At 44.6% G+C, this 24,091-nt stretch overlaps 1 protein-coding gene and 1 pseudogene across 2 annotated transcripts in view; one reads left to right on the forward strand and one right to left on the reverse strand.

Moving 5' to 3' along the window:
* Positions 1–20,766, forward strand: part of EIF3L (eukaryotic translation initiation factor 3 subunit L) — a 40,258-nt gene extending 19,492 nt beyond the window's left edge. For both annotated transcript variants that reach the window (XM_007519329.3, XM_060188948.1), the window contains 6 exons: positions 953–1,124; positions 4,594–4,748; positions 6,692–6,862; positions 8,616–9,113; positions 19,063–19,143; positions 20,491–20,766. In XM_007519329.3, coding sequence (XP_007519391.1) covers positions 953–1,124; positions 4,594–4,748; positions 6,692–6,862; positions 8,616–9,113; positions 19,063–19,143; positions 20,491–20,529 — 1,116 coding nt within the window. In that variant the 3' untranslated portion in view covers positions 20,530–20,766. The remainder of the gene's footprint in view (positions 1–952; positions 1,125–4,593; positions 4,749–6,691; positions 6,863–8,615; positions 9,114–19,062; positions 19,144–20,490) is intronic.
* Positions 10,755–11,154, reverse strand: LOC103110210 (reactive oxygen species modulator 1-like; annotated as a pseudogene).
* Positions 20,767–24,091: the final 3,325 nt, after the last annotated feature.

The raw sequence follows: 24,091 nt of genomic DNA on the forward strand, positions 1-24,091 counted from the left end.
TCCAGGGCCCTGGGTTTGCACTACAACCACCACATGGGAGCATAGTGACATTAGAATTTTGACTCTTAATTGAATTATTTTTGTTGCCCTTGGTTGAAGGCTTTTTTTTTTTCTTTTCCCCTTTTGTTGCCCTTGTAGCCTTGTTGTGGTTATTGTTGTTCCGTTCATTGTTGTATAGGACAGAGAAATTGAGAGAGGAGGAGAGAAAGACAGACACTTGCAGACCTGCTTCACCACCTGTGAAGCAACTCACCTGCACGTGGAGAGCTGGGGACTCAAACCGGGATCCTTACGCAGGTCCTTGAGCTTTTCATCACGTGTGCTTAACCCGCTGCGCTACCGCCCAACCCCTACCCTTGTTTTATTGTTGTAGTTAATATTGTTATTGATGTTGGCGTTATTGGACAGGACAGAGAGAGATGGGGAAGAGAAAGCTAGACACCTGAAGACCTGCTTCACTGCCTGTGAATCGACTCCCCTGCATGTGGGAGCTGGGAGCTCGAACCTGAGTCCTTCTGCTGGTCCTTGCACTTTGTGTCACCTGCACCTAACCCACTGTTGCTACCGCCCTACTCCCAATTGAATTATTTTTTTTATGTATTTATTTTTTACTAGAGCACAGCTCAGCTCTGGCTTACTGTGGTGCGGGGGGTTGAACTTGCAACTTTAGAGCCTCAGGCGTGAGAGTCTTGCTACATAGCCATTATGCTATCAATTGAATTTTTAAAATTCCTGCAAACTGCCCCCAAATTTTGAGATTCTAACTTAACAGGAATAAATAGTAAGTGGCTTTTCTTGAGCAATCTATACAGTTGGTTTAGCGGGGAAAGTGGTAGGCTTCCTCTTTCAGCTTTCCCCATCGAGATCCTAAGCATTGCCTCATCATCGTTGTGCACTTGGACCATGTCTGGAGTCTACACTAATGCTGCATCTTTCCCTTCTTCCTCGACAGTTTCAGTCCTTTAGTCAGTACCGCTGTAAGACTGCCAAAAAGTCAGAGGAGGAAATTGACTTTCTTCGTTCCAACCCAAAAATCTGGAATGTTCACAGTGTCCTCAATGTCCTTCATTCTCTGGTCGACAAATCCAACATCAACCGGCAGTTGGAGGTGTACACGAGCGGAGGTGAGTGCTGCTTGCCATCTCGTGGACAGAGGCTATTGTGGGAGCCCCACCTCGTAGGCGGTGGACAAGCTGTTTCTTATAGGCGTCTGCATGTGAGCATCATGCTGGCCTGTAATGGCAGGGATCTAACTTGCACCCCATGCTTGAGGGTCCAACACTTTATCCACTGGACCACTTGAGTGAAGTTTCATTCATGCATTATTTAGAGCAATCCTCCCTTGTACTTAAGATTTATTTTTTTGGAAGTTGGGCGATAATGCAGTGGGTTAAGCACAGATGGCGCAAAGCACAAGGACCGGTGTAAGGATCCCGATTCGAACCCCTGGCTCCCCACCTGCAGGGGAGTCGCTTCACAGGCAGTGAAGCAAGTCTGCAGGTATCTTTCTCTCCCCCCCCCCCCCCCGTCTTCCCCTCCTCTCCATTTCTCTCTGTCCTATCTAACAACGACAAGATCAATAACAGTAATAACTACAACAATAAAACAAGGGCAACAAAAGGGAATAGATAATTTCTTTAATTAATTTTAAAAAATTTTATGTTTATTTATTCCCTTTTGTTGTCCTTGTTGTTTTATTGTTGTAGTTATTATTGATGTCATCGTTGTTGGATAGGACAGAGAGAAATGGAGAGAGGAGGGGAAGACAGACACCTGCAGACCTCCTTCACCGCCTGTGAAGCGACTCCCCTGCAGGTGGGGAGCCAGGGGCTCGAACCGGGATCCTTCTGCCGTTCCTTGTGCTTTGCGCCACCTGCGCTTAACCCGCTGCGCTACCGCCCGACTCCCTAAATTAATTTATTTTAAACTGGTTAGAGAGAGCTAGAAGTCAAGAGGAAGGGGGAGATAGACACCTGCAGCCCTGCTTCACCACTTGCAAAGCTTTCCCCCTGCAGGTGGGGACCAGGGTCCTTAAGCATTGTAATATGTGTGCTCAACCAGGTGCGCCACCACCCGGCCCCTTTATTTTTTATTTTCTGTGAGGTAGAGAAAGCAGGCAAGGATCACACCAGGGGTCTAACGCATGTAGTCCCTGGAGCCTGCCAGTGTGACCTGTTCGCCTGACTGCATCACTTTAGTGATTTTTAAAAAGTTATCTTCCACATGCCCACCCAAATAGTCATAATTATTTTGTGCCAGTTTTTCTTTCTCTGGTAGGTAATTCATGAAAGTAAGAAAGTGCTGCAAGTTTGTGGTAGTGAATAAAGTGACTGGCTGGAGGCGGCATAATGGTTACGTAAAAGACTCAAATCCCAGCTTCTATCGCCATTACCGCCATAAGCTGAAGCTGAGCAATGCTCTGATTTAAAAGGAGTAAGGGGCTGGGTGGTGGTGCACCTGGTTAAGTGCACACACCACAGTATGCAAAGACTCAGGTTCAAGCCCCCTGCCCCCATTTGCAGAGGGGGAAGTTTCACGAGTGGTGAAGCAAAGCTGCAGGTTCTCTTCCCCCTCCCTTCTCCCTTTTTTAAGATTTTATTTATCCTTGAGAAAAATAGGAGAGCCAGACATCACATGTGTTGCCAGGGATTGAACTCAGCACCTCATGTTTGAGTAGCCCAGCTGCTGTACCATCTCCTGGACCACTCTCTCTTCCTCTCTGTCACTTCCCTCTCAATTTCTGGCTGTCTTTATCCAATAAATAAATAAAGATAATTAAAAAGTTTTTTTAAAAAAATAACAATGTTTTTTAAAAAAGGGTGCTAGGAGGTGGCACACTTTATTGAGCACACGTGTTGCAATGCGCATGTGTGGGGGTAGATAGCATAATGGTTATGCAAAGTGACTCTCCTGCTTGAGGCTCCAGGGTCCCAGATTCAGTCCCCCGCACCGCCATGAACCAGAGCTGAGCAGTGCTCTGATTAAAAAAAAAAAAAAATGCACAAGGTCCCAGTTTTGAGCCCTCGTTTTCCTCCTGTAGGGGGAGTTGGTTCGCAGACTGGTAAAGCAATGTTGCAGGTGGCTCTCTTTCCCTCTCCCTCTTTCCTCCTGATTTCTGTGTCTATTCAATATATAAATAAATAAATAATTTAAAATAATGTAGTGGTTATTGGTGTGTTTTGGTGCCTATGTCATGCTAAGTTGCCAGTAGTTTCAAACAGCCTTTCTTTTGTTTCATTGGTACAAATTTCAGGTTAGTGGTGAATAGGACCTGTGAATAAAAATAAAGAAGGAAAAGAAAAAAAAAAACTACACTAGGATTTTAGTGAACTGTGGCAAGTCAACTTTTGAATTTAGTACCTAACATATAGCAAGAATTCAACAAAGTTTATGGAATGTTTTGAGTTATTATATATAACCTGTTATAAAAGTTGTAACCTTTTCTCTTTTTTAAGATTTTATTTATAAGAAAGATAGGAGAGAGAAAGAACCAGACTTTACTCTGGTACGTGTGCTGCTGGGGATTGAATTTGGGACCTCATGCTTAAGAGTTTGATGCTTTATTCACTGTGCCACCTCCCAGACCACAAAGTTGCAAAACTTAAAAAAAAATTTTTTGGAAGTCAGGCAGTAGCACAGCGGGTTAAGTGCAAGTGGTGCAAGGCGCAAGGACCAGTGTTAAGGATCCCGGTTTGAGCCCCCGGCTCCCCACCTGCAGGGGAGTCACTTCACAAGCAGTGAAGCAGGTCTGCAGGTGTCTGTCTTTCTCTCCCCCTCTCTGTCTTCCCCTCCTCTCTCCATTTCTCTCTGTCCTATCCAACAACGACAACAACAATAATAACCACAACAATAAAACAACAAGGGCAACAAAAGGGAGTAAATAAATATATATTTTAAATTTTTTACTATATTTACTTTTTGAAGGGAGACCCAGAAATCGCAGCAGGGGGTTGTAGACAGGGAGACACCTGCTTCCCCACTTGCAAAACTTTCCATCTGCAGGTGGAGTCTGAGAGCTTAAACCTAGGTCCTTGCACATTGTACTATGTGTGATCAACCAGGTGCACCACCACCCTGCCCCGATTATTAAAGTTGTAATGTGAATTATTAAAATAATAAAATCAAGCTTCTACCTCATGGGCTTACTGAAAGCCTTCTTAGATTCTCAGAGTATTGGGACCAACAATAAATACAGGTCCAGCTAGATGGCTCACCTGGGAGGGGTGTCTGCTTTGCATGACTTTGACCCAGACTAGAGTCTGGCCCCACTCCTCTGAGGGAAACTTAGGGGCTGTGATATCTTTCCCTCTCTCCCCCCTCCCTCTGTCTCTTTCTCTGAAAAAGTCAGCCCAGAGCAGTGAATCTTCACAATGACAAAGAAGGGAAAAAAATAGCTTTCATTCTTCATGTAACTTGGTGAATTTAAACTTAGAGTAAAACTAGGCATAGTATGTATTTCTTGCTGTTCTGTTAAAGGCGGAGCCCACCACTATTTCCAGAAGCTCTGCAAATTGGGTTATACTTTACTAAATTACTGTGTCAAGCTTGCCCTCTCCTGCGTTAGCGAAAGCATTCACAGTGTCTGTCTCTTAGGTGATCCGGAGAGTGTGGCTGGAGAGTATGGGCGACACTCCCTCTACAAGATGCTTGGCTACTTCAGTCTGGTGGGGCTCCTGCGCCTGCACTCCCTGCTGGGAGATTACTACCAGGCCATCAAGGTGCTGGAGAATATTGAACTCAACAAGAAGGTAACTAAACTACTACCTGTTTTACCTCTTCCCAGAGCTAGAAAGTCCATCTGCACTAAGAGAAATGCTAATCTACTAGGACAGATTTCAGGGAAAAGAAAGAGGATTCTATGCATTTATTTAGTTCGTTTGTTCATTTTATTTGTTGGGCAGAGACAGAAAAATTGAGTGGAAAGGGAAAGATAGACATAGAAAGAAAGACCCCACTCGCACTGCTCACCACCGCTGAAGCTTTCCCACTGCAGGTGAGGACTAGGGGCTGGAACCTGGATCCTTGAGCAGTTTTCTTGTTTGTAACTTAAAGAAAAAATTATTTATTAACAAGAAAGACTAAACCAGAGCATCATTCTGGTACATTTGATGTACCCTAGACTTTCATTTATTAATTTATTTTAAGCTCAATTCTGGCTTATGGGGGCTTGAATTTGGGACTTTGGAGCCCCAGGGATGAGTCTCTTTGCATAACCATTATGCTGTCTTTAACTTGACCTTTAACTTTTTGTTTTACCTGTATGTTCTCCTTATTTTGTTCACGTTATAGGGCGTATTTGAAAAAGCATGGAAAGGTTAGGGTTGTAGCTCAGTGGTAGAACACGTTTTCCATATATTAAATGCTGGGTTCAATCCTTGAACCACACGCCAAAATACCTGAATCTAGAGCATTTCAGAGCTGAAAAATGATTCTTTTTTTTTTTTTTTTAATTTATTCCTTCTTGTTGTTGCCCTTGTTTTATTATTGTAGTTATTATTGATGTCTTGGCCGTTGGACAGGATAGAGAGAAATGGAAAGAGGAGGGGGAGAGAGAGACACCTGCAGACCTGCTTCACCACTTGTGGAGCGACTCCCCTGCAGGTGGGGAGCCGGGGGCTCAAACCAGGATCCTTACACCTGTCCTTGCGCTTCGCGCCACCTGCGCTTAACCGCCCGACTTCCGCTGAAAATGATTCTAATGTTACCTTGTCTACTCCTTTTCTGTTGCGGCTAAGAAACTGTAAACTAGGGAGTCAGGCTGTAGCGCAGCGGGTTAAGCGCAGGTGGCACAAAGCACAAGGACCGGCATAAGGATCCTGGTTAGAACCCCGGCTCCCCACCTGCAGGGGAGTCGCTTCACAGGCAGTGAAGCAGGTCTGCAGGTGTCTATCTTTCTCTCCCCCTCTCTGTCTTCCCCTCCTCTCTCCATTTCTCTCTGTCCTATCCAACAACGACAACATCAACAACAATAATAACTACAACAATAAAACAATAAGGGCAAGAAAAGGGAATAAATAAAATAAATATTAAAAAAAAAAAAAAGAAACTGTAAACTAGGGGTGGGGTGGAAGATGGCTCACCTGGTAGAGCACACACTTTACCATGGGGGAGAACTTAGCTTCCCATGGAAGCACCATGCAAAAGGAAAGCTTCATCAACAGTGAGGCAGTGCTATGGGGTCTTTTCTTCTCTCCCTTAATCCTGTCTGGAAAAAAAGAAAGAAAAAGAAAAAGTCTGCTGAGACCTGTAGAGTCATGTGGTGTAAAACTCTAGCTAAGCCCTGATGGCACCAGGAAAGGGCAAGAAAAGTTGCAGCTTAGGTGCTGGGAGATAGCTCACCCAACAGAGAATGTCTAACCCGGATTTTGAGCCCACTCCACATGGAGTGGAGCATCAAGACACTGGTGGAATGGCACTGCGCTGATTCTGTCTGTCATGAGAAGATTGGTCTGGGAGCAGAGGAGTTGCCTATGCACAAGGCCCTAGCACTCCACAGAGAGAAAATGAAGCTGTGGTCACATAACTCCATAGGTAGACAGTACAGTCTACACTTCAAGCCCGTCTGCTTTTAGTTAGTCGAGGATGTTGTTTGCACCTCAGATAATGCCACAAAGCCCTATAGACTTTCTGATCCTGTCTCGGAGGAATTGGTTGTGAGATTCATGGGCGTTGCTTCTGCCTTCGCCCACAGAGCATGTATTCCCGTGTGCCTGAGTGTCAGGTCACCACCTACTACTACGTCGGCTTTGCATATCTGATGATGCGTCGCTACCAGGATGCCATACGAGTCTTTGCCAACATCCTTCTCTACATCCAGAGAACCAAGAGCATGTTCCAGAGGACCACGTACAAGTATGAGATGGTAAGTGACCTCTGACCAGACAATCATTTTGCACCCATGCCAAAAATTTTTTGTACACCCTGTCCAAATTTTTGCTGTTTTGTATGCTCAGCTCTGGCTTATGGTGGTGCAGGGGACTGAACCCGGGACTTTGGGGCCTCAGGCATGGAGTCTGTCCATACAGACATGCTAGCTACCCCCACCCCGTCTACATTTTTTTTTACCTTATTTTCTAGTTGTTGTTATTATTATTATTATTTTATAAAATGGAAATATTGACAACACGATAGGATAAGAGGGGTACATTTCCACACAATGCCTACCCCAGAGCTCCATATCCAATCCCCTCCCTTAATAGCTTCCCTGTTGTTTATCCCTCTGGGAGTATGGACCCACGATCATTATGGGGTGCTGAAGGTAGACTATCTGGCTTCTGTAATTGCTTTCCCACTGAACATGGGCATTGGCAGGTCAATCCATACTCCTAGCATGTCTTTCTCTTTCCCTAGTGTGGTGGGGGTCTGGGGAGGTGGGGCCCAGAGAAGTCAGGTTGGCATCATAGTATCACCTGGGACCTGGTGGCTGAGATTCCCAGGTTGAAAGCAGCTTTTTGCAGAGCTCACACCAGATGTTGTCTCCAAGCCGTAATCTTGGCTCTGCCAAGATTTTTTTTTTTTTTTTTTTTTTTTTTTACAAGAAAGCACTGCTCAGTTCAGGCTTATTATGCTCGGACCTCAGAGCATCTGGTATGAAAGCCATTTGCATAAGAATTATGCTCTCGCACCCAGCCCAGTGCCTACATAAATTTTTTATCCAGTAACTTATTTTTCCCCCCTTTGTTGTCCTTGTTTTTTTATTGTTGTAGTTATAACTGTTGTTGATTGGACAGAGAGAAATGGAGAGGGGACGGGAGAGAAAGAGACACCTGCAGACCTGTTTCACCGCTTGTAAAATGATTGCCCTGCAGGTGGGGAGCTGGGGGCTCGAACCAGGATCCTTATGCTGGTCCTTGCGCTTTGCACCATCTGCGCTTAACTCGCTGTGCTACCACCTGACCCCCTCCAGTAACTTATTGAATGTTCACTGGACTGTAGATATTTGGAAATGAGCTAGACATGGATGCTCAAAAAGTTTGATATTGGGAGTCAGGTGGTAACATAATGGGTTAAGCGCATGTGGCGCGAAGCGCAAGGACCAGTGTAAGGATCCCGGTTCGAGCCCCTGGCTTCCCACCTGTAAGGAGTCACTTCACAAGCGGTGAAGCATGTCTGCAGGTTTCTATCTTTCTCTCCCCTTCCCTTTCCATTTCTCTCCTATCTAACAACAACAATAATAACCACAACAGTGATAAAACAACAACAAAAGGGGAAAAAATGGCCTCCAGGATCAGTATATTTGTGGTGCAGGCACTGAGCCCCAGCAATAATCCTGGAGGCAAAAAAAAAAAAAGTTTGATATTGAGGAAAGTAGGTTTGAGATACAGAGTTGAGAAGTACTTTCTGTGCAGAACAAGTTGTTAAGACCTCCAAATGCAGTGATACAGCAGCACAGTAAGCTGTTTGGGCTGTTGGACTACAAATCATCAAACAGTGGCATTAGTCTTTATTCTGTAGGCATTGTGATACCCTCAAGTTTTGGTGTGGATCAAATCAGTCTTACTTGGTTTGGGAGGATTGACATACTGATGGTGACTGGGACAATAACAGATATTAGTGGCATCTTAGTAGGACCTGGAGTTGGATTGGATTTGACACTGCGGTCTCTCCCCGCCCAGATTAACAAGCAGAACGAGCAGATGCACGCGCTGCTGGCCATCGCCCTCACCATGTACCCCATGCGCATAGACGAGAGCATCCACCTCCAGCTGCGGGAGAAGTACGGGGACAAGATGCTGCGCATGCAGAAGGGAGACCCTCAAGTCTACGAAGAACTTTTCAGCTACTCCTGCCCCAAATTCCTGTCTCCCGTGGTGCCCAATTACGACAATGTGCACCCCAACTACCACAAGGAGCCCTTCTTGCAGCAGCTGAAGGTGTTTTCTGACGAGGTACAGCAACAGGCCCAGCTCTCCACCATCCGCAGCTTCCTCAAGCTCTACACCACCATGCCCGTGGCCAAGCTGGCCGGCTTCCTGGATCTCACCGAGCAGGAGTTCCGCATCCAGCTTCTGGTCTTCAAACACAAAATGAAGAACCTGGTGTGGACCAGTGGCGTCTCTGCCCTAGACGGTGAATTCCAGTCAGCCTCTGAGGTGGACTTCTATATTGATAAGGTATGGGTGTCCCCTGGCTGGGTTCTCTAGGACTCTGTTCATTCTTTCTTATTTTTTATTTATTTTTAAATTTATTTTTCCCTTTTGTTGCCCTTTTTTTTTATTGTTCTTGTAGTTGTTGTTATCACCTTCCTTCATTCCTCCCCCCTTTCTCTTTCTTCTTTCTTTCCTCCCTTTCTTTCTTTCTTTCTTTTTCTCTTTCTTTCTTTCCTCCAGGGTTATCAGTGTGAATCCACTGCTCCTGGAGGCCATTTAAAAAAAATATTTATTTATTTGTTTCCTTTTTGTTGCCCTTGTTTTTATTGTTGTAGTTGTTGTTGTTGTTACTGATGTTGTCTTTGTTGGATAGGACAGAGAGAAATGGAGAGAGGAGGGGAAGACAGAGGGGGAGAGAAAGGTAGACACCTGCAGACTTGGTTCACCGCTTGTGAAGCAGGTGGGGAGCCAAGGACTGCTCCCCACCTGCTTCCTGCTTCCTGCAGGTGGGGAGCCAGGGACTCGAACCAGGATCTTCACGCTGGTCCTTGTGCTTTGCGTCACGTTGCTTAACCTACTGTGCTACCGCCTGACTCCCCTGGAGGCCATTTTTTCCCCATTTTTCCTTGCCTTTGTTATTGTTGTTGTTATTGTTACTGTTGTTGGATGGGACACAGAGAAATCAAGAGAAGAGGAGAAAACAGAAGGGGAGAGAAAGACAGACACCTGCAGTCCTGCTTCACTGCTTGTGAAGTGACCTCCCTGCAGGTGGGGAGCCAGGGGCTTGAACCGGGATCCTTACGCCAGTCCTTGAGCTTTGCGCCACATGTGTGCTATAGCCCACCCCGCTCACCCCACCCCACCCCACCCTTTTTTTTTTAAACTAGAGCACTGCTCAGCTCTGGCTTATGGTGGTGTTAGGGGATTGAACCTGGAACTTTGGAGCCTCAGGCCTGAGCGTTTCTTTGTATAACCATTATGCTATCTATCTCTGCTCTGTTCATTATTTATTTGATAGAGAAATTTGAGAGGGGAGTGGGAGATAAATTGGGAGAGACAGAGATACCTGCTATATTGCTTCATCACTCATGAAGCTTCCCCCCCACAGGTGGGTCCAGGGGTAATGAACCCGGGTCCTTATAAAGCATGTGCACTCAACCAGGTGACCCCCACCTCTAGTGAGGAAAGTATGAACAGTCAACATTGTAGCTAAGCACATCCTGCTGCCAGGTGGTGGTGGAAGGCACAGGGGACAATTTATGTATATATATTTTTTAATTTAAAAAGGGAGATATTAGCAAACCATAGGATAAGAGGAGTACAACTGCACACACTTCCCACCACCAGATCTCTATATCCCATCCCCTCCCCTGATAGCTTTCCCATTCTTTATCCCTCTGGGAGTATGGACCAAGGTCGTTGTGGTTGCAGAAGGTGGAAGGTCTGGCTTCTGTCATTGCTTCCCCGCTGAACATGGGAGTTGACTGGTCAGTCCATACTCCCAGCCTGCCTCTCTCTTTCCCTGGTAGGGTGGGTTCTCTGGGGAAGCAGAGCTCCAGGACACATTGGTGGGGTTGTCTGTCCAGGGAAGTCTGGTCGGCATCATGCTGGCATCTGGAGCCTGGTGGCTGAAAAGAGAGTTAACATACAAAGCCAAACAATTTGTTGAACAACAATTTATGTATTTACTTATTTATTTTTACTCAAAAATTTGTTTTATTATAGTGCGTGGTTGAGGACTTAGGGAAGGGGTAGATATGGCAGGGAACAGGTGCCCTGATAGCATCTGATGCCCATCCCGATGGCCATGAATGTGCCAAAGGTGCCACCACTCTGCATCTTGGTTTTCCTGATGCCACCCATTAGCTTCCGACTCCACATTCCAATCCTGAGACAAGAGAAGGCGCTCTTCGGCCAGCTGCCATGGCCATGGCACAGCCCATCACAAAGCCCATCTTCACGCAGTTGAAGCAGCTTGGCCAGGACTGTCCATAGGTACCCATGGCCACAGGCATCTCGCTAGCAGCTTCGGTCCCTCAGCTCTGTGTCTCACAGCAAACATGAAACCAACTATTTTCTTACTGACACATGTGACTTCACTATCTAGGTCAGCTTACTTCCCCACATGGAGAAAGAGAGAGACGCAGCAGAGCTCCAAAGCTTCCCCTTATGCAGTAGTGTCCCATATGGCTCGCTGGGGTCTTGGCCGTACGTCAGCCTGTGTCGAGCCAGGTGCCCTACCAAGTAATCGACCTCCCCCATCCAGGCGCACTTGGAAACAAGGCACTCAGGATAGACTTTATTGAACAAGTTCACTTGACGGAGGTAAGGAAGTTAGCCACAAAAATATCTGGGAAGAGCAGAGGCAGCAGGACCCAGGAGTATTTGAGAGGCCACTGCAGTGTAGTCTAAGTGACCTAAGGTGGAGCTGCAGCAGTAGTTGAAGCCAGGGGAGTCGGGTGCTAGCGCAGGTGGCGCGAAGCACGTAGACCAGAGTGAGGATCCCAGTTCGAGCCCCCGGCTCCCCACCTATAGGGGAGTCGCTTCACAAGCGTTGAAGCAGGTCTGCAGGTGTCTGTCTTTCTCTCCCCCTCTCTGTCTTCCCCATCTCTCTCCATTTCTTTCTGTCCTATCCAACAATAACGACATCAATAACAACAATAAAAAAACAAGGGCAACAAAAGGGAATAAATAAAGTAAAAAAAAAAGTAGCAAGTGTTTGAGAATAAAATGGTGTTCATAATATTTTTTTAGCATTGCCAAAAGATTCATGTTCAGTGAAAAAGTCTAGAAAATGAGTTAAGGGGAAGAAGGAAGGAAGAGGGTAGGGAGATACCACCGTGGTAGTGCCCCAGACTTACATGCTTCAAGTCCCAGGTTCAGTCTGGCACCACCAAACGCCAGAACAAAACAGTGCTCTGGTCCTTTTTTCTTCTCTCTTACTTTCTGTCTCTGTGTCACATGAAACTAAACTTTTTTTTTTTCTTTATTAGGGAATTAATGTTTTACATTCAACAGTAAATACAATAGTTTGTACATGCATAACATTCCCCAGTTTCCCATTTAAAAATACAACCCCCACTATGTCATTTATCATCCTTCATGGACCTGTATTCTCCCCACCCACCCACCCCAGAGTCTTTTACTTGGGGGCAATATGCCAATTCCATTTCAGGTTCTACTTCGGTTTTCTTTTCTGATCTTGTTTTTCAACTTCTGCCTGAGAGTGAGATCATCCCATAGTCATCCTTCTGTTTCTGACTTATTTCACTCAACATGATTTTTTCAAGGTCCATCCAAGATTGGCTGAAAACTGTGAAGTCACCATTTTTTACAGCTGAGTAGTATTCCATTGTGTATATATACCACAACTTGCTCAGCCACTCATCTGTTGTTGGACACCTACCTGGGTTGTTTCCAGGTTTTGGCTATTACAAATTGTGCTGCCAAGAACATATGTGTACACAGATCTTTTTGGATGGATGTGTTGAGTTCCTTAGGATATATCCCCAGGAGAGGAATTGCAGGGTCATAGGGTAGGTCCATTTCTAGCCTTCTGAGAGTTCTCCAGACTGTTCTCCACAGAGGTTGGACCAATTGACATTCCCACCAGCAGTGTAGGAGGGTTCCTTTGACACCCCACACCCTCTCCAGCATTTGCTGCTGTTACCTTTTCTGATGTATGACATTCTCACAGGAGTGAAGTGATATCTCATTGTTGTCTTGATTTGCATTTCTCTGACAATCAGAGACTTGGAGCATTTTTTCATGTGTTTCTCGGCCTTTTGGATCTCTTCTGTGGTGAATATTCTGTCCAAGTCCTCCCCCCATTTTTGGATGGGGTTATTTGTTGTCTTGTTGAGTCTGGAAAGCTCTTTATATATGTTGGTTATTAAACTATTATCTGATGTATGGCCTGCAAAGATCTTCTCCCATTCTGTGAGGGGTCTCTTGGTTTGGGTAGTGGTTTCTTTTGCTGTGCAGAAGCTTTTTAATTTGATGTAGTCCCATAGGTTTATACTTGCCTTAGTCTTCTTTGTAATTGGATTCGTTTCATTGAAAATGCCTTTAAAATTTATGTGGAAAAGAGTTCTGTCAATATTTTCCTCTAAGTATTTGATAGTTTGTGGTCTAACATCGAAGTTCTTGATCCACTTGTAATTTACTTTTGTATTTGGTGAAATACAGTGATACAGTTTCATTCTTCTGCATGTTTCAACCCATTTTTTCCAACACCATTTGTTGCAGAGACTCTGCTTTCCCCATTGAATAGTCTGGGCCCCTTTGTCAAAGATTAGATGTCCATAGGTATGGGGGCTCACTTCTGGGTTCTCAATTCTATTCCACAGGTCAGTGTGTCTATTCATGTTCCAGTACCAAGCAGTTTTGATGACAATGGCCCTATAATACAGTTTGAGATCTGGGAGTGTGATGCCTCCAGTTCTGTTCTTTTTTCTCAAGATTGTTTTGGCAATTCTAGGTCTTTTCTGGTTCCAGATAAACATTTGTAGCATTTTTTCTATTCTCCTAAAAAAATGTGCTTGGGATCTTGATGGGGATAGCATTAAATTTGTAGATGGCTCTGGGTAATATATTCATTTTGGTGATGTTAATTCTTCCAACCCATGAACATGGAATATCTTTCCACTTCTTTGTGTCTTTTTCAATTTCTTTGAGTAGTAACTCATAATTTTCAGTATACAAGTCTTTCACTTCTTTGGTTAGCTTTACTCCTAGATATTTTATTGTTTTTGTTGCTATAGTAAAAGGAATTGATTTCTGGTTTTCAATTTCTTCTAACTTAGTGTTTGCATAGAGGAATGCCACTGACTTTTGAATGTTAATTTTATAGCCTGACACATTACTGTATTGCCTGATGATTTCCAAAAGCTTCTTGCTGGATTCCTTAGGTTTTTCCATGTATACTGTCATGTCATCTGCAAATAAGGAGAGTTTGACTTCTTCTCTTAATCTGTATGCCTTGAATTCCTTGCTCCTGCCTGATTGCTATGGCAAGAACTTCCAACACTATGTTGAATAGTAATGGTGATAGTGGGCAGCCCTGTCTAGTACCTGATCTGAGGGGAAATGCTTCCAGTTTTTCACCATTGAGTATGATGTTGGCTGTAGGTTTGCTATATATAGACTCCACTATCTTCAGGAATTTTCCATCTATTCCCATTTTTTGTAGTGCTTTGATCATAAAGGGATGTTGTATTTTGTCAAAGGCTTTCTCTGCATCTATTGATATGACCATGTGGTTTTTGGTCTTGCTTTTGTTGATGTGGTGGATCACATTGATTGACTTACGTATATCAAACCAACTTTGCATGCCTGGGATAAACCCCACTTGGTCATGATGAACAATCTTTTTGATATACTGCTGTATCCGATTGGCTAGAATTTTGTTTAATATTTTAGCATCTATGTTCATCAGAGATATTGGTCTGTAGTTTTCTTTTTTGGTTGTGTCCCTGTCTGCTTTTGGTATCAGGGTGATGTTGGCTTCATAGAAGCTGGCAGGGAGTATTCCAGTGTCTTCAACCTTCTGGAAGATTTTTAAAAGTAGAGGTATTAGTTCTTTTTTGAAGGTTTTGTAGAATTCATTTGTAAAACCATCTGGTCCAGGACTTTTATTTTTGGGGAGATTTTTGATAACTGTTTCAATTTCATTAGCTGTGATGGGCCTGTTCATGTTATCCACTTCCTCTTGACTTAGTTTTGGAAGTTGGTAGTTATCTAGGAAATCATTCATTTCTTCCAGGTTCTCTAGCTTGGTGGCATATAGTTGTTCATAGAAGCCTCGCATGATATGTTGAATTTCTGCAGTGTCTGTTGTGATATCTCCTCTTTCATTTACTATCCGATTTATTTGGTTCTTCTCCCTTTTTTGTTTTGTGAGTCTGGCTAAAGGTTTGTCGATTTTGTTTACTCTTTCAAAGAACCAACATTTACTTTCATTGATCTTTTGTATGGTTTTCCTATTCTCAATGTTACTTATTTCTGCCCTAACTTTAGTGATTTCTGTCCTTCTAGTTGCTTTAGGGTTCCTTTGTTGTTCTTCTTCTAGGTCTTTAAGATGTGCAATCAGGCTGTTTATTTATACTTTTTCTTGTTTCCTAATGTATGCTTGTATAGCTATGAACTTCCTTCTTAGGACTGCTTTAGCTGTGTCCCAAATATTTTGATAGCTTGTGTCTTCATTTTCATTGAACTCTCGAAACATTTTGATTTCTTCCTTGATTTTCTCTTTGACCCAGAAGTTGTTAAGAAGTGTACTGTTGGGAGTCGGGCTGTAGCGCAGCGGGTTAAGCGCAGGTGGCGCAAAGCACAAGGACCGGCATAAGAATCCCGGTTTGAACCCCGGCTCCCCACCTGCAGGGGAGTCGCTTCACAGGCGGTGAAGCAGGTCTGCAGGTGTCTATCTTTCTCTCCTCCTCTCTGTTTTCCCCTCCCTTTCTCCATTTCTCTCTGTCCTATCCAACAATGACAACAACAATAATAATAACTACAACAATAAAAAAAAAAAACAAGGGCAACAAAAGGGAATAAATAAATAAAATAAATATAAAAAAAAAAAAGAAGTGTACTGTTGGGAGTCGGGCTGTAGCGCAGTGGGTTAAGCGCAGGTGACGCAAAGCACAAGGACCGGCATAAGGATCCCGGTTCGAACCCCGGCTCCCCACCTGCAGGGGAGTTGCTTCACAGGCGATGAAGCAGGTCTGCAGGTGTCTATCTTTCTCTCCCCCTCTCTGTCTTCCCCTCCTCTCTCCATTTCTCTCTGTCCTATCCAACAGCAACAACAACAACAATAATAACTACAACAATAAAACACCAAGGGCAACAAAAGGGAATAAATAAATAAAATAAATATATATATAAAAAGAAGTGTACTGTTGAGCTTCCACATTTTGGGACTGTTACTAATCTTTTGTTGATTGTTAAGTGTTTAATTCCACTGTGGTCTGAGAAGATGCTTGGGATGATTTCAGTGCTCTTGAATTGGCTGATGCTGTCTTTGTGGCCTAACATACGGTCTATCCTTGAGAATTACCCATGTGGATTTGGGTAAAATGTGTATTCCAGTTTCTTGGGATGAATGACTCTGAAAATGTCCAATAGTTCTAGTTTATCTATCTCTTCATTTAGCTCCATTATATCTTTATTGATTTTCTTCCTGGATGATCTGTCAAGTTGAGAGAGTGGGGTGTTGAAGTCCCCTACTATGATTGTGTTACTGTTAATATATTGCTGTAGCTCTTTCAGTAGAAGTTTGATGTATTTAGATGGCTTCTCATTGGGTGCATAGATATTAATAATTGTTAAGTCCTCTTGATTGACTGATTCTCTGAGCATTAAGTAGTGTCCATTCCTATCTTTTTTAATCTTACCTATTTTAAAGTCTATCATGTCAGATATGAGAATAGCTGCTCCTGCCCTTTTTTGTGGGCCATTGGCTTGTATGATAGTTTTCCATCCTTTTATTTTAAGTCTGTGTTTGTCTTGTTGAGTTTTGTGGGTTTCCTGTAGACAGCATATTGTTGGGTTGTGTTTTCTGATCCATCTTCCTACTCTGTGTCTTTTAATAGGTGAATTCAGGCCATTGACATTTATTGATATCAAAGATTGAAGATATTTTAATGCCATTCTTGTAGAGTTTTAAGAGTTTTTTGATATATGTCCTATTTGTGGTGGTCTGGTTGTTTATAGGAGACCTTTCAGAACTTCTTTCAGGGCAGGCTTGGTGATGGTTGATTCCTTCAACTGTTGCTTGTCTGAGAAGGTTTTGATGCCTCCATCTAGTCTGAATGACAGTCTAGCAGGATACAGTATTCTTGGCTGAAAGCCTTTCTCATTGAGCACTCAGTAGATATCTTGCCATTCTCTTCTGGCCTATAGTGTTTGTATGGAGAAGTCTGCTGCTAATCTTATGGGTTTTCCTTTGTAGGTGACTCTTTGTTTTTCTCTTGCAGCCTTGAGGATCCTTTCTTTATCCTTATTCCTTTCCAATCTAAGTATGACATGTCTTGGTGTCTTTAGGTCTGGGTTAATTCTGTTTGGGACCCTCTGGGCTTCTTGAATCTTTATGTCTTTGGTGTTGTCTAGACTAGAGAAGTTTTCAGTTATTATGGCCTGGAGAACGCTTTCTTCCTCCCCTTCTCTTTCTTCCTCTGGTAAGCCAATAATGCATATATTGTTTCTTTTGAAGTCATCCCATAGGACTCTGTTGTTGTTTTCAGCATCTCTTAATCTCTTTTTGAGATCTCTTACTTCTTTTTTAGTTGTCTCTAATTCATCCTCAATCTTGCTAATTCTGTCTTCAGCCTCATAGATTCTATTCTCTCTGCCCTCTACTGTTTTCTGGAGTTCATCTATTTTGTTGCCCTGCTCTGATACTGTTTTAGCTTGTTCAGCTAGTTGCCTTCTTAGCTCAGCGATTTCAGCTTTCAGCTCTCTAATAACCATGAGATAATTAGTATTTTCTTCCATATTCTCATTTGTTTTTCCTGTATTTCTGATTATAATTTTTTCAAATTCTTTACTCACTCCTGTTATTATTTCCTTAGCTAATGTTTGGGTGTTGAACTCGTTATTTTGTGCTTCACCCTCTGGAGGACTTTTAGCTGGACTCTTGTCCTGGTTCGATTCTCCATATTTTTTCTTGTTTTACCCATTTTATATATTATGTTATGAGTTCCCTTTATCAGTACTTTTCAAATTATTGATCACTATTGCCTGGATTGACTTGTGTCTAAGTAAGTTAATTAAAGGGTTCACAGTGGAGGAAGTTAACAGTTGTTTCAATAGTATTTAAATCTCTGAGTTGGAGCTCAGCTCTTTTTTTTTCTTCCCTGTAGGCTATGGGAGCCTGAGGGCTTTTAAAGTATCAATAGGCTTCAGCTTAATCACTGACTCCTGACCAAGATATAAAGCAGGGTGTGGCAGAGATAATCCAGTGGTTATGCATCGAGACTTTCACAGCCCCTCAGCTATGCCACCGAGGTATAGGTCTTCTCCTGAGTTTCCCGGTTAGATCTCTGTCCCCTGGTGTCCCTCCCTGTTGCTGCTCCAGATTCTGAGGTTAGTAGCAATGGAGACTCAGAGTTGCACTTGGTGAGTCTCTGGGGAGTCCTTTCCTCCCTTCAGCTGTCCCCGTGTTGTGGAGCAGACTGGAGGTGGTCTCTCAACTGATAAACTGCTGAACTGTTAGCAGTCACTTAATCTCTCCTTAGGCCCCTCGCTCCTCTCTGTCACCAGCCACGCGTGTTTGTACTCATGGGTGATTTACTGGGTTCCTGTGGTCATTCTAGTCCTGTCTTGTTTCGGTCCCGGGTGGTCTCCTTTGGTATTCCTAGTTGATCCGGGAGAAGAGAAGAGAGAATGCGATCTGCTGCTCGTAGCTCCGCCTCCGGAAGTTGAATCCTAAACTTTTTTTTCTTTTTTTCTTTTTTTTAATTTCTTTATTGGAGAATTAATGTTTTACATTCTACAGTAAGTACAATAATTTGTACCTGCATAACATTTCCCAGTTTTCCATCTTCTTCTAGCGTTTGCCCTTCTTCCGTAAGCCAGTCAATAGCGTCAGGTTGAGCCTGATGTAAAGTTTCGAGACCTCCTTTGAATCTGGATAGGTGGCAGTCGTTGTAGCCGCAGGGGCAGTTCGGTCATCTCTGGCTCCCCAGCAATGGAGCATAGCGGCGCACCGACCATGGCCTGTTCGATAGCGATTGAGGAGTGCCCAATCATAACGTGCTAGGTCAAAGCCGGGTTGACGTTTGCAGGGGTCTGTGATGAGGTGTTCAACCCTCACTAGGTCCTCTGTCATCCTTTTTTTTTTTTTTTTTTTTTTTAATGAAAGTTATTAGATGGTAGTGTTTTCCTGGAGGATTTTCTCCACTACAGGGTTTTATCTAGCACTTAGCATCATAATGATCTGCAAGTCTAAGAGGCTCTGACCCTGTTTTTCTCACAGGACATGATCCATATAGCAGACACCAAGGTCGCCAGACGCTACGGGGACTTCTTCATCAGGCAGATTCACAAATTTGAGGAGGTAAGAGAACTGAAAGAATGGCGTGGGCTGCAGAAGGAGTTGAGAATTGGGGAGTTTTAAATGTTTTTCTTTCTTTCTTAAGATTTTATTTATTAATGAGAAAGGAGGAAATAGAGAAAGAACCAGACATCACTCTGGTACATGTGCTGCCGGGGATTGTGTTGCTGAGGAGTTATTCTGTTGCAGTCTCCGCCCCCAGGTTTTTCTATGCCCCGCTAAATCCTAGAGTGCCCCCTTTCAACCAATCCTGGCCGCCCTACACAGCACCCCTGGTTGTCGCCCAATAAAAAGCCCCCTCACCCCTCCCCTCTCTCTCTCTGGGCTCTAGGCTCTCCCTCTCTGAGGTCTTGCTCCCTGCTCTCCCCCCCGTGGTCGGCCATTGCTGGCTGGCTCCACGTGGTCTGAACCAAACCTCCCCCCCCATCCTATAATAAAGATTTGTGTACCCCTTTGCTCTGGACGTCCGCTCTCTTCTCCATGGTGCAGCCCGACACCAGACCGCCGCAACAACAGGATTGAACTAGGGACCTCAGGCTTGAGAGTCCAGTGCTTATCCACTACACCACCTCCTGGACCACAAATGTTTTTCTCATTAGTATTTTCAAGAAAGCTTGAAATTGGCCCTTTTTAAGTTTCTGAGTCAAACTGACTGATTGCTTGGGTTTGGAGGGTGGGGTGGGGCCTCTTGGGGCTGCTGTGTCAGCCTTCTCTGGAGCATCTCTCCAGACCTCCCTCTGTGGCTGCCAGCCTCCTCTTCCTTCCCTGGGATTTCCTAATAAGGGCGGATTCATTGTCTGCTCTCACCCACCCCTTCCTGCTTGGCAGTCCATCTCCAGCTAAGACAGGTCTGGCCAGTTCCTGCAGGGAAATAGACAAGAAGCTTTATTTTGACAGACTTAGTGTACTCTGCATATTGATTTAAGAGAGGTCTTTGAGAGTTACGTCAAACGCTACAAGAGTGTGGGGTTTTTTCTATAGCCATAAATGGAGCCAGTGCATCCTGGTACGTTGATTCCCTCCAGCAGAGGTCACTGCTAGGCTGTGCTCTGTGCCTTCGGGCTCTTGATAATTTAGTCCTTTGCGATCTAGACTTTGCAAGTCTAGCCACCTTGGATCTTTTTTCTGTCAAAAAGGGGCAAATTGGGAAGGCTGGGTAGAATAGTGATCTGCGTTCACTGTGCTGGGCCATGGAAATGCCAGGCGTAGAACAGACCAAGGTGTCACCTGCGGGAAGCAGACACCCATGTCAGATACCCCCCTTTCTGGCTGCAGAGGGGTGGCCAGTTGACAGCACAAGAAAAGATTTAGTGAGATCTTTAGGGCTAACTGCTCTTCTTTCTTTCCCAGCTCAATCGAACCTTGAAGAAGATGGGACAGAGACCCTGAGCACAGTCACAAGCAGTACAGAGCCTGCTGTCATTGTAGGTGGAAGTGCTTTTACCACTGTGATGCCTTCACCTAGATCTGTCATCACCTAGTCAATTGAGTGGAAACTGATTAGAATTAAGGACTGAAACCTTTTAAATAGGACTCAGTAAAGAATCTTGTTGGAGTTGGATTTTTCCCCTCGTTGATGGGAAGCATCTGGATGAGGGCAGTAAAATGTAATTTGCCGTACACACTGTAATTTCTCTTGATGTGTCAACTACAGGTGTTTGAATGATGTCATCTCTTGCTTTCCTAAAGCGTTTCTCATTCCGTCCCTTATATCTTACAGGAACCCTGTGGTCTTAATATGCACAGTGCCCCAATTTGCAGGCACATTAGAGGAAGCGCTGGGTTTTTTTCCTCTTAGCAGAGCACTGCTCAACTCTGGTTTATGGTGGTGCTGGGGCTTTGGGACCTCAAAACATTGAGACTGAGAGTCTCAGTCTCAATGTTTAAAATTATCTTTATTTATTGGATAGAAAGAGGCTCGTCAGAAATTGAGAGGGGTGGGGGAGACAACATAATGGTTATGCAAACAGACACTCCACCACCATAAGCCAGAGCTGAGCAGTGCTCTGATGTTTCTCTGTATCTCTCTCTCTCTCTCTCTCTCTCTCTGCATCTCTCTCTCAAAAATAAAATTAATAAAAACATTTTTGGGGGGTCGGGCAGTGGCGCAGTGGGTTAAGCGCACATGGCGCAAAGCGTAAAGATCCTGGTTTGAGCCCCTGGCTCCCCACCTGCAGGGGAGTCGCTTCGCAGGCGGTGAAGCAGGTCTGCAGGTGTCTATCTTTCTCTCCCCCTCTGTCTTCCCCTCCTCTTTCCAGTTCTCTCTGTCCTATCCAACAACGAACAGCATCAACAATGGTAATAATAATAACCACAAAGAGGCTACAACAACAAGGGCAACAAAAGGGGGAAAAATGGCCTCCAGGAGCGATGGATTCATTGTGCAGGCACCGAGCTCAGCAATAACCCTGGGGGGGGGGGAATTTTTTTTAATTGAGAGGGAAGGAAAAGAGAGACACCTGCAACCCTGTTTCACCACTTGTGAAGCTTTCCCCCTGCAGGTGGGATCCAGAGGCTTGAACGCAGGTCCTTGCGCACTGTAATATGTGCGCTTAACCAGGTGTGCCACCACCCAGCGCCTGCATGAGAGTCTCTGTACTGAAGCTTGTTGTCGTAGGCATCTCAGCTGATTTCACCAAAGATTAAACGTTCTTGGATCTGTAAGCAATTTAGGTGTACGCTCAGAAAGGTTTGGCATGACTTTAAAGATTCCTTTATTTATTGTGAGAGAATAGAAGGCCAGAGCACAGCTCAGATCTGATATGAAGTGGTACTGGGGCCTCGGGTGGCCGAGTTGGTTTTTTTTTTACCAGAGCACTGTTCAGCTCTGGCTTATGGTGGTGTGGGAGATTGAACCTGGGACTTTGGAGCCTCAGGCATGAGAGTCTTTGCATAACCATTATGCTATCTACCCTCCACCCCGAGTTGGTGTTCTAACTGGGCAGGCCACCTACCTTCCTGGCCCTAAGTCTACTTGAGAACAAGTGAGGAGAGACTGAGCAGTCAGTCACCCACCTGGTAGAGTACATGGTGACCCAGGTCCATGACCCCCAAAAAGCACATGCACAGAAGTTTTACCAGCAGGCTAGTTGTGCAGTGCGGTGTCTCTTGGCAACTTCACCACTGCCTGCTCCCTCCCACCCCACCCCCCGGTCTGATATTTGGAAAAGGTCTTCCCAGATGTAATTTAAGGGTCTCAAGATAGATTCTTGGATTGTCCAAGTGAGCATTAAATCAAATGACAGGTGTCTTAAGAGGCATTGAAAAGGGAGTTGGGCGGTAACACAGTGGGTTAAGTGCATGTGGAGCAAAGCGCAAGGACCAGCGGAAGGATCCCCATTCGAGCCCCCAGCTCCCTACTTGCAGGGGAGTTGCATTTACAGGTGGTGGAGCAAGTCTGCAGGTGTCTATCTCTCCCTCTGTCTTCCTCTCCTCTCCATTTCTCTCTGTCCTATCTAACAAGGACATCAGTAATAACTACAACAATAAAACAACAAGGGTAACAAAAGGGAATAAATAAATAAAATAAAAAATATACATACAAAAAAAAGAGACATTGAAAAATTGACTGGACTGATTGTGAAGTGGTAGAGCCCAAGTGTGAACTTAAAAAATTTTATCTTCAGGAGTCGGGCGGAAGCGCAGCGGGTTAAGCTCATGTGGTGCAAAGCGCAAGGACCAGCATAAGGATCCGGTTTGAGCCCCCGGCTCCCCGCCTGCAGAGGAGTCGCTTCACAGGTGGTGAAGCAGGTCTGCAGGTGTCTCTCTTTCGCTCCCCCTCTCTGTCTTCCCTTCCTCTCCATTTCTCTCTGTCCTATCCAACAATGACATCAGTAACTACAACAGCAATAAAAGGGAAAATACATGTAATTTTTTTTATCTTTTTCCATTTTATTTATTGCCACCAGGGTTATTACTGGGGCTTGCAAACTCACCACGTGGATAGAGTGCTACTTTGCCATGTGCACAGATTCAAGCCAGCCTCCACCACAATGAAGAATACTTCTGGGGATTGGGCAGTAGAGCACTGAGTTAAATGCACAAAGTACAAAGTGCAGGGACCTACACAAGGATCCTGGTTCAAACTCCCAGTTCCCCACCTACAGGGGGATCGCTTCACAAGCCGTGAAGCTGGTCTGCAGGTGTCTTTCCCCTCTATCTTCCTCTCCCCTCTCAATTTCTTTCTCGCCACCAGGAGCAGTGGTTCATAGTGCCAGCACTGAGCCCCAGCAATAACCCTAGAGGCAAAAAAACAGGCTGCTTCTGTGATAATGGTTTCTTTCCTTCTCTGGCTCTATCTGAAAAAGTCAGCAAACATACTGTGTGTACTGAGAGAATGTAGGGAAAAGGCCGTGTGGATCAGTGAGCAAAAGAGGGGGAGAGGCCAGATGTTGGGGTTTGAAGCCCCAGGTGACAAGGACTGCAGCTGAGTGTGAGTGAGCTGGGGAGCCATTCTCTGTCCTAAGTTCCCATAGCTGAAGGGTGGAACAAGGCCTGAACCCAGGTCAACCCACTATGAAAGCCTGTGCTCTTTCTGGGATTCCTTCTTTCTGCTCCATCTCCCAGAGTAAGGAAAAACAAAAGCAGTCTTTCTGTTAATACGTGATTGAGTTCAGCAATTTTAGAGATCTTGGTATCTTCCCAGACACTTCACCTATCTCCTTGCTGAATCCTAGTGATAGCCAAGCCAGAGTTGGGACCCTGCCAACTGTTTTGGTTGCCAAGTCAGTTTACACACACACATACACAACTCTCTCTCTCTCTCTCTTTCTCTCACACACAGACACACACACACACACACGGTAAAGAAAGAATAGCCTATCCTGGGCCAGTGAAATGACTCACTTGGGTAATGTGCTACTTTGCCATGTGTGCAGCCCAGGTTCAAGCCCAACCCTGCCACCTTGAAGGAAGCTTTGGTGCTGTGATCTTTTTCACTCTGCCTCTGTCT

The sequence above is a fragment of the Erinaceus europaeus genome, chromosome 4, assembly GCF_950295315.1.
Source record: "Erinaceus europaeus chromosome 4, mEriEur2.1, whole genome shotgun sequence".
Lineage (NCBI taxonomy): Eukaryota > Metazoa > Chordata > Mammalia > Eulipotyphla > Erinaceidae > Erinaceus > Erinaceus europaeus.